Raw genomic sequence first — 14,826 nt, 5'->3', positions numbered from 1 at the left:
TTATGCTGCAAACTTTTTCTGAAGATCGTCAACCACATTCTTCTCTAATTGGAAGGCCTTGATGAGAACATCCGGATTGATAGGAGGATTGGCTCCAAAAACATTCTTTGCTATGACGATGAGCCCAGGATTCTGGCTACTGAGACCGGAGAAAGATACAGCATTCGTTTTTCCAACATTAAACTGAAAGTGAATGAGACCAATTGGGAAGACAAAGACGTCTCCCGGGTATAGAGTTTTGGTGATGAGGCGGTTATCCGGGTTAGATGTCACAAAGCCAACATAAAGAGTACCCTCTACGACTACTAGAATCTCGGTGGCACGAGGGTGAGTGTGAGGTGGATTTAGGCCGTATGGTGCAAAGTCTATGCGGGCTAGGGATACACCTAGTGTGTTGAGGCCAGGTATTTTGGACACGTCCAAAAGAGTGACATTCGACCCGAGTTGACTTGTGGTGCTTCTAGGAGTGTTTAACCCTGGAAAGAAGAAATCGTTGGCAGTGACAAGCTTTGGGTCCTTGCAGAACTTTCCATTCACAAATACTGCAGAAAAAAGTTAAAAAAATAAAAATAAAAAGTTAGGTAATATCACAAGACACTTACATATTTAAGTAATCCCTACTAGCATAATCACAATTGATATACGTAGATCCAAACAATCAAGAAGAAGAAGGTGTAGATACCAGCATCAGCTGTAGTGTTAAGTGCAACACAAAAGTCTTGCAGAGGAGCAGGGTCATAGGCAGAGACAATGGAGCATGCCAAAGCCATGAGTGCCAATGCTACAAGGTAATTAGGAAACCCTTTCATCCTTCTTGTGGCTACGATTCTCAGATTCTGTATTGTTTGAATTCTTGGTTTTGTGAGGAGTGAGAGATATTGCTGCATGGGAACATATCTATTTATAGCCGGGAGTGAATGAACCGGTCCATGTTTTTCCCTAGATGGAGCCTCTAAGACATGTTTTTCACTAGATAGAGCCTGTAAGACATGTTTTTTTTTCTTTTTTTTTTCAACAATCACGCGCGTAAGAGTTGGTAAATCTTCAACGGAAGGTTACGATTTTTTATTCAGCGGTTGAACCGGCCAGTACTTAACCACTTAAATTTGCAGAGATTAGAAATATTGCAGCTAAATTGGACCACTTCAATTAATTATGGAACAGCGGAAAAGATGTTCTAATGTTGCTTTTATATATATAGAGATTGTATATTAGAAATTAATTGAAATGCCTATGTATAGTTGACCGTTTAAAATATATATTAAGCTGCGAAATAAGGTAGGAGGAGAGCAGCCAGCAGGGCCATGACTATTACGAGCACTTAATTATGTTTTGAGTTGTGAAATTATTATAATGATTTGATGCATTCTACGCAAATTTAGATGTTCAAACTGCGTGAACAGCCCCAAGTCAAATGATGTTATCTTATCTCATTATGATTACCTTGTTTTGCTACGCTAGAAAAAGCTTTCCCAGATACTACCATTCTCTAAGGCATTCGGTATATTCTTGTCTTGTCTATCTACTCTTCTACTATTTTTTTTTTTTTTTTTTTTTTTTTTTTTTTTTTTTTTAAGGTTTGAAAGGTTTTTTTAAGTTGTTCGAGAAATACATTCATGCATCCATGCGCAATTTAATGATTCTGGTGTATTTCGTTTACAACAGAATATCTAACTCCAATTAAAGATTTCAGACATGAAGTCTGCTCTCTTTAGTTAGATGCAGCTTAATTTCCTTTCAAGGAATTAGAAAACAAAAGCATATTGGAATAGAACATTTAAATATCGAGCTATCATCTATATGTACTGTTAAAATAGCTAAAGATTACAAGAGAATATAGGGATAAACTAAATATTGTATTTCTGTGTGTTTCGAACCGTATACAATGAGGCCTATTTATAGTTGAATAAGGCCAGACAAAATAGGAAATACAATCATGGAATTAATGTACAATATTACAGAATAATATCAATACATATATAGGGAAAATATATCAAATCAGCAATTATGGTGATTATCAGCAATTATGATGATTATCAGAATATATTCTAACATCCCCCTTCAAACTCAAGGTGGTAATGTAGATGCCAACTTGTGTTTGGAAACAAGATCACGGAATCATCCAGGTGGATGTGCTTTGGTGAACACATCGGCCAATTGATCAACGGAAGCAATAAGACAAAGATGGAGAGTCCCCTGCAAAAGATGATGGCGCACAAAATGACAGTCGATCTCAATGTGTTTAGTACGTTCATGAAATACATCATTATGCGCAATTTGAATCGCACTTCGATTGTCACAAAAGATAAGAGAACTGGAGGTCTGAGAAACACCCATATTATGTAGGAGCCAACGGAGCCAGAGGAGCTCAGAAGTGATGTTAGCAAGAGCACGATACTCAGCTTCAGTGCTAGAGCGAGCAACGACAAATTGGTTTTTCCTACGCCAAGAGATGAGAGAATCACCAACTAAGAAACAATAACCCATGGTGGAACGACGATCAGTGGGATCACCTGCCCAATCAACATCTGAATATACATGTAAGTCTAATGATGAGTTAGAAGAGAAATGTAAACCATGAAACAAGGTGCCCTTCACATAGCGAAGGATGCGAAGAACAGCCGCATAATGAACTGAGTGTGGTGCTGTCATAAACTGACAAACAAGATGGACTGCATAGTCAAGATCCGGTCCTGTCACAGTAAGATAGATGAGACTTCCAACTAACTGTCGATAAAGAGTGGCATTAGAAAGTAGCTCACCATCAGTGGCACGAAGTTTGACATTTGTCTCTAGAGGGCTATCAACAATTTTGCAATTAGTAAGGCCAGCTCGTGAGAGGAGATCTGAAGCATACTTGGCTTGAGAGAGATAGTAACCATTTGGATTAGAAGACACTTCCAATCCAAGAGAGTAGCTGAGAAAACCCAAATCCTTCATCTGAAATTGTTGACTCAAAAACTGTTAAAGGTTATGAATACCAACAATATCATCTCCAGTAATAATCACATCAACATATAGCAAGAGGAGAATGAGACCAGCATCAAATCGCCAGATAAAAAGAGCAGAGTCATAGAGGCTAGAAACAAACCCAATTTGCGCAATAGTGGAACTGAATTTGGCAAACCAAGCCCGTGGAGCCTGTTTCAAACCATATAATGCTTGGCGAAGTCGACAAACCTTGTGTGGTGGATGATCTTACCTAGGAGGAGGCTGCATATAAACTTCTTCACTAAGATCACCATTGAGAAATGCATTTTTCACATCAATTTGAAAAGATCCCAACGACGCACAAAAGCCACAGCAAGGAGTGACCGAACAGAAGTAAGGCGAGCCACCGGCGTAAAAGTCTCCTCATAATCAATACCATACTCCTAATTGAACCCCTTTGCCACAAGATGTGCCTTGTATCGCTCAATAGAACCATCAGATTTTGTCTTAATCTTGTATACCTACTTGCACCTGGGGGTGTAAACGAGCCGAGCTTGGGCAAGCTTCCCTTGTTCAAGCTTGGCTCGTTTAAATTTTACTCGAGCTCGAGCTCGAGTCGAGCTCAAGGGCGAGCCAAAAAAATCAAGCTCGAGCTAATAATAAGTCGAGCCGAGCCAGCTCACGAGCTGGCTCTTATATTTAATATTTTTGTTTTAAAATTTTTTTTTAACTTCAAGTACTCTTAAACGACTTAAGAAGTTAGTTTGCATATGAGTATTTGCTTAGCCTAGCTAGTCGAGTATGGAGCCTGAGTCAATGCAGCAAGGCATTTGGTTTCAAAGAGAGAGGATATGCATCATTTGATAGATAAGCAAACTTAGAAATTGATGTTTTCTTAACAATGTGGGACAAGTTAACAGGTTGCATTCAGACTACATTGGGACAATGCCCCCTATAAAAAAATATTTTTTTAACGTCTCTCTCTCAATCCCCCTCACCAGTCACAATGGATCTTCCACCTGAACTCTCATTTCCCACTCTCTCACTCTCACTCACCAGACATGTAGTGATAGTGTTTGGGTCTGTTTGATTCATCAATAGTTTATGCCTTTCGCAATCTCCTTCAATAGTTTCTGCTTGATTCTTCTTCCTTTCATTTGGATATGCTCTAATTGAATCGAGGTCTTTTTAATGATTGCTCTCTCTCTCTCTTTCATCACAAAGGGTCTAGAATTTTTCATTCTCTAACGCTTAAATATAAATGCAATTTTATGGTTTTAATAATTATGAGATTTATAATTAATTATCTGTTACTTAGTTATATATATATATATATATATATATATATATATATATATATATATATATACACACACACACACTCGAGCTTATACGAGCTGTTCACGAGCTTAGCCGAGTCGAGCCGAGCTTGCTTCGTTTAATATTCGAGCCAGGATTTGTGTTCATGAAGTGCTTCATTTAATATTCGAGCCGAGCTTATGCGAGCCGAGCCCGAGCTTGCTCGCGAGACGCTTCGCTCACTTAACAGCCCTACTTGCACCCTACAGCAGTTTTCCCGGGAGATAAATTAACTAAGTCCCAAGTATGGGTTTTGGAAAGGGCATTAAGTTCTTCAAACATAGCATTATGCCAAAGAGGGTTAGTATGAGCCTCATGGAAGGAGTGAGGTTCATGGAGAGTAGCAAAGGCAGAATAACAGTGATAATCATGAAGATGGGAAGGAAGAGATGTTACCCCAGTAGAACGTCGAAGGATAGAGGGAGCTGACTCAAGAGTAGATGGATCAACAGGCAGGGCAGAGTCATTGGGGTCGACCGTCAGAATGTCATCTGGAGAGCTTGTCATCTCTGCATCAAGATCAATAGTGTAGGGGAGCAAATCAAACGAGACATTAGTGAAGATAGGAGAAGAACTAGAGGGACTAGTAGGAAAAGACTCCATATCACTAAATAGCCTATGTTCCCAAAAAGTGACGTGCCGCGAGATGCGGAGCCGTTTGGAAATAGGATCATAACAACGATATCCTATGTGTTCAATGTCATACCCAAGAAAACAACATAGACGAGAACGAGGTTCTAATTTTGTTCGTTCATGGGGTAGAAGTAGCACGAAACAGACACAACGAAAGATGCGAAGGGATTGGTAATCAGGAGGAGATCCATACAGAAGTTCATAAGGGGACTTATTTAAGGTAGTGGGAGACGAGACCCTATTAATGGTATAAACAGCAGTAAGATCGGCTTCTCCCCAAAAGTGTTCAGGGATAGAAGCAGATAGGAGCAAAGCCTTAAAAGTGTCTAAGATGTGCCTGTGTTTATGTTCAGCACAACCATTTTGTTGAGAAGTATTTGGGCATGAGCGATGGGGAAGAGTGCCATTTTGTTTTAGGGTAGTAAGGAAGGTAGATTCACGATATTCCATGGCATTATCAGAACGAAGAATTTTTATGTTTCGAGAAAATTGGGTTTGAACCATCCGTTGAAATTCAGAGTAAATTTTTGGAAGTTCAGAACGATTTTGTAAAAGATAAAGCCATGTGTATCGAGAATAATCATCCACCAAAATGACAAAATAGCGGGATCCACCCATGTTGGGAATAGGTGTAGGGCCCTATACATCAGAATGCACCAAATCAAAAGGAGCATAAGAAACAGATGCACTATTATTAAAAGGTAAAGCACTTTGTTTTCCAAGTTGACACGTAACACAATCAAATGACTCAGACTCAACAAACCCTAATTGACCACTTGTAGCTAAAGAACGAATACGAGAAATAGATGCATGTCCTAAACGAGAGTGCCATAACTGAGGGTGGAAGAGGGAGACCGAGATGGAGTGGCAGCTGACACAGCAGGAGGAAGATGGAATAATGAAAGCTCAAACAGACGTCCAATCTTACGGGCGGTCCCAATTAGCTGTCCCGTCTGTGGATCCTACACATCACAACCTTGGTTAGAAAAGTACAGTTCTAAGCCAAGTTCACAAAGTTGACCAACAGATAAAAGATTTAACGAGAGATTAGGCACCATATATCAGACATAGATAATTGATGAGTAGAAATAGACCCGACGTGACTAACATCAAGATGGGAACCATTAGTAGTGTAAATGGTGGTAGGCCTAGGTAACACAGATTTTGCAGAAAATATGGAAGAATTCGGTGTCATGTGATTACAACAAGCAGAATCAATATACCAAGAGGAATTACCTAATGTGGTGGACATGGCGGTATTAAGATTGGACTTAGATAAAACCTGATGAATGACAGCTTCGATTTCTGCAGGAAAAAGAGTACTGGGTTGGGGTGCAACATCGGTGTAAGACATATCTGATGTATCAGTATGAGTGACCTCAGCAGCCTTATGACTAGGAGCTCAATGATTCCCACGAGAAAGTCTTTTCCTGCATTCACTATACCTGTGGCCAAACTTATGACAATAATGGCACTAGATGTTCTGATTGGATGAGGAAGACACGGCAAGAATAGAATTAGGAGCACGCGTATTGCGAGATACAGTGGCCATGACCATCTTAGAGGTGTGTAACTTCATAGTGGAGAATCGAGTCTCTCCTGAAACAAGTTCACTAGGAGCACTTTCCAAGGATGGCAACGGTGAGCGGTGAAGAAGAGAAGCTCGAGTATGCTCAAACTCATCTCGAATTGCCGCAAGAAACTCGGCTAGGCACATGCTATCGCGAAAAGCAATATACTCAGAGGCATCAACCTTATCCCTCCACTTTGGCTTACATAGTGCTAATTGATTCCAAAGACAATTCATTTGTGAATAAAAGTCAGTACTACTCTAACCTGGTTCCTGGCACATGTGATGAAGCTTGGTCACAATCTGAAACTGCTGAGCAAGATCAATAGTCTTGTAGCGCTGAGCTAACATGTCCTAGACATCTTTGGCATTGTCAAGATTGCCAAATGTCATGCAGATGGAGACAACACAAGTGTTGGAGAACCAAGAAATAATCCTGTAATGGATACTTTTCCATATACGGAGGCGGGTAGAGAAAGCCGCAGCAGGTTCCTCTTCTGCAGTAAGACGTTTAGGTTCTTCACCAGAAACATACTCCCAAAGACAATGTTCTTTGAGCCACCTACTCATATTTTGAGACCAAGCCAGGTAATTAGAGCCATCAAGAATAGTAAGAATAGGTTGGGTAATATCTTTGGTGTTTAGGAGAGTGGTAGGAGGTACGGCCATTTTTTTTTTTTTTTTGGGATATAATCCGGTGTGGTTGGGGTAGGATAGGTTCTATGAGCCTGGTGAGAGAGTTGAATCTGGTGTGGCCGAGTGTATGATAGGGGATATGAGATTGTTTTTAAGGTTAGGATTTGGTGTGGCTGAGTGCATAATAAGGAATATCGGCTTGGTTATGAAGGCTGAGATCTGGTGTGGCTGAGTGTATAATAAGTGTGTGAGCTCAAAAAATTAGAAAAAAATCTAGTGTGACCGATTGTAGAGTAAATAGGTGAGCTCAAAAACAACTCACAAAGGTGGCCGCGCGTGGTGGCTCCCTGGTGCGCGTGCTCCAATTGGTTCGATAGATCAGCAGTCTCCGATCACGAATCTGGGATTTGTTTCTAAAATCGACTGATAGAGGTGTCGCGTGGTGGCCGAAAACGGCATGTGCGGTGGTGAAAAAGTCCACAGAAAGTTGTAGCGGCACGTGGCTATGCATGGAGTCTCCTGGTGGCGTGTTCTTTCTACAAACCAGTAGATCGGCAGCCTTCGATCTGGATTCTGGTGGTATTTTCTGAAAACGGTTGACTGGGCGGCACATGGTGGCCAGAGGCAGCGCGTGAGGCACATGAATAGTGACACAGAAACTTTTGGCGGCGCGTGAAAGCGTGTTAAACTTCAGAACGTTGATCTAATAACTCCACAAGATAGATCGGACCTTTTTTAGCCTGTTGGTATAATAATTATGCCAAAACAAGATCGAAAAAGCCTTTGAACGGACTGACTTCCTACTTCTCTAGACAAGGCCAAAACTTGGCTCTGATACCATGTTAAAATAGCTAAAGAATACTAGAGAATATAGGGATAAACTGAATATTGTATTTCTGTGTGTTTCGAACTGTATACAATGAGGCCTATTTATAGTTGAATAAGGCCAGACAAAATAGGAAATACAATCACGGAATTAATGTATAATATTACAGAATAATATCAATATAAATGTAGGGAAAATATATCAAATCAACAATTATGGTGATTATCAGAATATATTCTAACATGTACTATACCAATAATTTTAAGATTATGAAAATGTGTCCTATATGTTTCTTAAGGAAAATGCATCCTATATGTACTATACCCATAAGTTAACATTAGGACACATTTCATTTTGTCCCCTCAATCTACCAAATTTCAAGTTCTAGCTGTCATATGCCCTCTCTGATCAACTCATACACAATACGGGATTAATGTCCCGGATCCTCTTCAATTTATTTGGAATGGAGAGGAGCTGGTTCTTTAAAAAAGAAGGGCAAAATTGTTCAAATGAACTGGAAATGATCTAAATTCCACAACACGCTGCATCCAATGTGCATTTATTCCTTTCAATTATTATTGAAAATGACTAAATTACCTTAAATTTGCTTTTGATTGCTTTGACACCTTCTGACATATCACTTTAAAAGTTTTAAAATTGGCATACCTAAAAGTTGTCTCATGTGAAAAGGGGAAAAAATGTATTATAATTACTATATAGCTAGAGGCCTCGATTGTCTTTTTTGGATAAGAATTTTTTCAATTTCACTTGAAATGAAGATAAAGCACTTTATAGTCTTCATTTAATATTGTTGTATGCAATGATGTAACTGATGGCATATCATTTAAATTTTTTAAATGGCATTCCAATGTATTTATCACATAGCCATCATCTACGTCATTAGATACAAAAACAGGAAATCATAACTATAAAATAAGATATATATATTTCACTTGAATTAATTGAGATGATTCTATATATTATGTCTCTTTTAGGGTGCAGGGCAATAGGACACAAAGTAACTATTATATATGGGTTCAATAAACTTTTAAGGGAATGACGGGGGGCATTTGCCTCCTCTCGCCCATAGCTAGCTCCACCACTGCCCACATGTACATTAGTTAAGTAAAATATTAACCATGTCTATATAAACTCTTTAGCACTTTTTCCTTACAAGTCGTTTTTCAAGAGCGAATTCTATTTAAAGTTTGTTACAATTGGTATCATCAAAAAAAAAAAAAAAAAAAAACTAAATATTTTACGAGTTCAAGCCACAAAGAGGGCACCCTATAGGTAGGATTAATAAGTCTAAGTATTATGTATGAGCATAGTGTTAAATTATTGAATAGTGATAGATGAGTGAAGCTGCCAAAAGGGAAAAAAGGCTACCACCAGGTTAGTGTCATAGAGCTAGTTGTCTTAGACGTCGGATTCGAAAGCATGATAAAATGTTACGATTCCAAGTGCCCCACATTGATTAAGTGCAATTTTAACCATATATATATAAGTTCTACCAATTCTGAGGAAAGAGAAGAAAATGAGGAAATGTGGTGTCGGAGAGAGAAGCAACGTAAAGTTGGGTAAGGCTAAGTTCATTGTCGAGAAAGTATGCAATTCATATTGGTTTTGATTGAATTCTTGATACCCTGGCCTCCATCAATGCTGGTTCGATGGCATCTATTTTCTGAATCGCAGAACCAAAAAATTACAAAAACCTATGTATCATGATCAGATACCGACCAATTTCGAGGGATTTTTAGTTCGGTTATATAGTTACGTTTTCAGAACATTAGCTCACCCCTAGTTTTGATCAAACGTTCAATCTGAACACAGTTCTTAGTCGTATTTGTATTATACAATATAATATGTCCGTTGGTAAATAATATATTTTTCATGGTTGCTTAGATTTAATGCTTTCCTAGAACTAACTACCATGCCAAAGTTTTTTGTATTTTCTTGCCTTTTCCATAATTTCTTTTCTTTGTTCTAGTTAGAGAGAAGTTAGAAGTGATATTTCAAACACTTGGTGGAAATATATATATATTAGTATGTAGAGTCCTAAGATGAATGAGGGGAAAAGAAGAAGATCAAATGAGTGATGATATATACCAGCATGATCAAAAGAAGTATCGTTAATGGCAACACAGAAGTCTTGAAGAGGACTGGGGTCGAAGGCAGAGGCAAGGGAGAATGCCCAAGCCAACAAGGCCACAGTTAGTAGCAACGTCTTAGGAACACCTTTCATCATTTTTAAGGTTATCTCGACCACCACCTTAATTTGAGTGTATATGCTAAGTATTATCTTGCTGTAAGAAATGTTGCATTGGAAGACGCCTATTTATAGATGGAGGGGAGTCACTGATATGAAGGAAGGGGTCTTATGTTTTAACTTCAACGGAGATAGAAGATTTCTAATTAAGACTTGGTTCGTAAGTCCTCATCAATGGATATTTAATTAATTAATCGGTGAACCATTCTTTCAACCACTATTGACATTTTCTATTAAAATGCCATTTCAAGCTTAAGAGAATGATAGCCCACGATTCGACATCTAAGAACTCAAGAGGATCATGCATGATCCAATTATTCAAATACTAGCATACTATTTTTGACATTTTCTTTTCATCACACAAAATTTAATCGGCAAAGTCAAACAAAAAGTACACTCCAAAATTTTGATATCGAATTAATGTGCGGTTGTAGGACAAAACTGTCATTTCCTGATGATGGGATCCTATTCCTAATGTTCTTTTACTTTTATTTTGTACGTGTGGCACCAATCCTAAAATGGCCTATGGTTATTTGGTTTTTTTTGAGAAGTTATTTGGTTCTTTAAGTTGTCAGCTTATGGACTTATTGTTGTAAGTGTACTTATGAGTATTGAGTCATACACTGAAAAACTATAAAGAAAAATAATACTTAATATGCGTAAGTGAAACTAAGTCTATTAGCTTCGACTTTTGGGTTCGAGTGGATTTTTAGATTATGCATATATTATGTTTACTTACATTGTTTTAGATCTTTTTTTCTTCACAATTCACTCATTCTCTTGGTTAAAAAGGCAAAAATTATGTGAAATCAATATATTTAAAAAATATTTGGGCTTCAAAAAAAAAAATTAAAACAAGTCAAAAACACTAGAAACTTGCCTAAATTATTTTCAAAATTATTTAAAATATGTCGTAATAGAGACCAAAAAAAGACCCAAGAAACTAAGTAGGCCAATTACATAAAATGCTGATAATGGATAATAACTGTATTTAATAATCGCAATAACGGCGTGGATATTGATGTAGATATCTAAAAAGTGATATCTTCGATATTTCCCACTTACAACTTGTATTTGAAGCTTTTGGTACGTAATAGGAGCAAAATATAAAATATCCACGATCAATTTGGGATCTCCCTTTCCTATATTCTAAAGTGTTTCCAGATTCCTCCGATGGGTCTAAAAGGTGGTTTGTTTTTGGCTTGGAAGCATGGAATTGAGCTTGAGCCTATTGATGAGGACTCATCAAATTTCTTGTTTGCTTTATTCGAATCCTCTGCATTGCCCTTGGTTACTCTTGTTTATTTATGCTCCTCACCTGAGCCATAAGAGAGTGGAGTTTTGGAAGAAGATTACTAGGGTTGGCTTTTCCTTCTGGGGTCCACGGCTGCTGCTGGGGGATTTTAATTGCATCCTACCCACCCCCCATCGGAGCCCTTTTTGATGTAGGACAATAGTTACCATATTTTCAGTGAAAACGAAAATAAGAAAAATATCTAATTGGCTCATATACTGTGAATCACTTTACAAATCTGTTTTGAAGTACTAATCATGTGCTAGATGATTCTTAAATGATTTGTTTGATGTCGTTATTGTTAAACCACTTTTCCCACAAGCTTAAGTCGATAAGAAGATGTAAATTTAATTACTTAATCATTACTTTAACATCTCCCGCACGTGTGGTTTCAAATTCTCTTTTAATAGGTGAGAGGCCCAATACGTGAAATAATTAATTGAAATTGGAAGTAAATATGGTTTCAATTTCAGGACCTTTGGCTATGACGCCATGTTTTTTTTTTAATAGGTAAATCTCTTCTTATTATATAAAAGATTCAGAGCATAAAGCTCTTACATCACAGAGCATAAAGCTTTTAAGAACAAAGGCAAAAATATGTGGTTACAAAGTCGTAGATACATCGAAAAATCTAACAATCAAATCGTATCCATGACCTCCGATCTCACCCATGTACAAACTTCATTTATGGCATAGATCTACTCATGATAGACTAATTCTAAGACATGGGTTGATCATATCTATACAATAAAAGTTTTTATTTAACCGGCCGTGAGAGACAAGCCCTCACACCAAAAATTATTTGTCCTCAACTCGAAAGCGAGAACAACATAAACAAAAAACCACAAACAGCAGTTGCAAGCTCACACAAAAGTACTTGAGATTAATGCAATCCATGCTCCGGTGCGTTTGAACCACAATTGTCACATGCCGACTGGAGGGAAAACGTCTATTGTCTACATGCATGACTCGTTGGCGCCGGGGAAGAATGTATAATGACAGGTATAGGATTTGGACCGGTGGCAAAAACATAGATCTACTTCGAAAAAAGCCGATCTAAGAACCCTTGCAAAAACTGACAAAGCCAAAAGATCGGGGAGGATGATGAACGGCGAGGTGGCACTACAAAAAATAATGGGCTTTGTGACGTGGCAACTGTTCATTAGTTATTGCCACGTCACAAAATTATAACGTGTTAAACCTAGACACGTTATAATTATTTTTGGTAACGTGTTAATTTTACCACGACACCATATGGTGACGTGGTAAAAAAGACACGTTACCATAAGATGACGTGCTAACTAGACACGTCATGTTATGGTAACGTGGTGTTTTAACACGTTACTATTTTGGCAATGTGTTAACATGCCACGTTACCATATGGTAACATGGCATGTTAACACGTTACCAAAATGGTAACGTGTTAAAACACCACGTTACCATATGGTGACGTGGCATGCTAACACGTTGCCAATTGCTTAAAATTTGTAAAATTTTTTCAGGCACTGTTTGCATTATTTGCTAGATGATAAGTGTATTTTTTATACAAGTGTACTCTTGTATAAAAATAATTTTGTTGACATTAATTAATATTTGAGCATTAATTAGTTCATTCTATTATGTCAACAAAATAATTTTGTTGACATTAATTCATTTTATTATTAATAACTTTGAGAAAAATATATTGGGGCTTAGTGCCTTTAGAAAAGAACATGCATTAGTGCTTGTGTTTTATAACACTGAAGGCATAACTACTTCTTATGTGTGAAGCATATATATGCTAGACGCTATAAGCCCTATAACATTAACACCATGCTTTATTTCATAGTCAGGTATGCATTAAGTATTAAGATTAATCCTATCAACTAATTAACCAAATTAAGGGAACTAGCCGATGCAAGCCCTGAACATGCATGGTCGAAATATATACGCACGTACGACACATGCGTAATATTACGCATATTTAATTAATTAATTATCAATTAATAAGCTTAATATAAAGCTTATTAATTGGAAGTATTAATTATATGCTTTATAATATATCAATTAAGTACTTATATTAAGCTTAATCATTTGCAAGTATATATTAATATAAAGCTTTATATATATATATATATATATATATATATATATATATATATATATATATATATATTAATTAAGTTTATAATTAAGCTTAATATATATATATATATATTATAAATATTATATATATTATAATACAAAGCTTAATATATTATAATATAATGTATTATTTATTAATTAATAATATATATATATATATATATATATATATATATATATAGTAACGTGCCACGTTAGACACGTTACTAAAGTCCCCCGGGACCATGCGCTTCCTCAAAGGTGCATGGTCCTTCTTCTTCTCTGAAATTTCTCCTTTTTCTCCTCCATTTTTCTCTTCTCCGAAGTACTGCAGCGCGCGCTCTTCCTCCCCCATATTCATCAAAATTTTTTCTCTTCTCCTCACATTTTCCAACTAGCATCTCTTCAATATTTTCTCCAATTTTCCACCTTCAGAGACAGATTTCGTAGCAGGCCGCCACCTCACCCCAGTACTGCACGTGTCTTCTCTCTCCGCCGGCAAAGCCATCTCTGGCCGCCAACTAACGTCTCACGTATTTTTCGCCAAACAATCAGCTGGTATATACATATTTATAATATATTTTTTTTATGTATATATTGACAGTTTTTGTTGTTCTCTGCAGTAATATTGTAATTATATGTTCAAATTTTGTATTTGTATATAAATTGATTCTTGTAATGTATGGGTTTATAGAATATTGTATATGTATATGTTCAATTTTTTATGTTAGCTCGTTAACTTATTAATTAATTTGGTTGAACTATAAATTAATTTTAGTGTCCTATGTTTGTACATAGAAATGTAGGATTGTTCAATATGAGCATGCATGCAAAATATTTATAGACAAGTCTTTAGGTAAGTAGTTTGAAATTAGCTATATTTTTTTATTTTGTGTATGTCTTACAAACCTAGCTATTATATAAATTAAATGATCATTTACATGAGGTGGTAAATAATGGAAAATAGATTTATATAAATGATTACAAAAAATAATTATAAATAATACGTAATGCTACCAAAAAAAAAAAACACAACAAAAAACAAAAACCTACTTAGTTAGATGGATTTTATTTAGGGTCCCCATATGAAGTTCAAATTATGTACCTTTATTTTGTTTAAAAAAATTTGCGACAAAAACATAACTTAAATTTATTTTATTTAGGGCCCCCTAACAAATTACAACCTTTTCAATTTGTTTAATATA

General features: G+C 36.7%; 1 protein-coding gene across 2 annotated transcripts; it reads right to left on the bottom strand.

Annotated features, from left to right (window-relative positions):
* Positions 1-4,327, bottom strand: LOC132161813 (germin-like protein subfamily 1 member 13). Of its 2 annotated transcripts, XM_088512659.1 has the most exons (3): positions 4,314-4,327; positions 683-828; positions 1-542 (listed from the first exon to the last, which is right to left on the bottom strand). In XM_088512659.1, exons 2-3 carry the CDS (start codon positions 807-809, stop codon positions 1-3), a joined length of 669 nt encoding a protein of 222 aa, XP_088368785.1. In that variant the 5' UTR covers positions 810-828; positions 4,314-4,327. The 2 variants fall into 2 exon arrangements, with proteins under 2 accessions (XP_088368785.1, XP_059427995.1); XM_059572012.2 differs by lacking the exon at positions 4,314-4,327 and having other exon boundaries at positions 683-873.
* Between the last annotated feature and the right edge of the window lie 10,499 nt (positions 4,328-14,826).

Source organism: Corylus avellana, chromosome 2, assembly GCF_965113065.1.
Source record: "Corylus avellana chromosome 2, dhCorAvel1.hap1.2, whole genome shotgun sequence".
NCBI lineage: Eukaryota > Viridiplantae > Streptophyta > Magnoliopsida > Fagales > Betulaceae > Corylus > Corylus avellana.
This window is presented reverse-complemented; position numbering and strand designations above follow the sequence as displayed.

What these genes read in the sequence shown, in the direction of transcription:
- LOC132161813 (XM_088512659.1), bottom strand. Translation starts at nt 809, where the DNA reads ATGAAAGGGTTTCCTAATTACCTTGTAGCATTGGCACTCATGGCTTTG. An exon ending in TAACACTACAGCTGATGCTG is followed by an intron (nt 543 to 682) that starts GTATCTACACCT and finishes TTTTTTCTGCAG; the next exon opens with TATTTGTGAATGGAAAGTTC.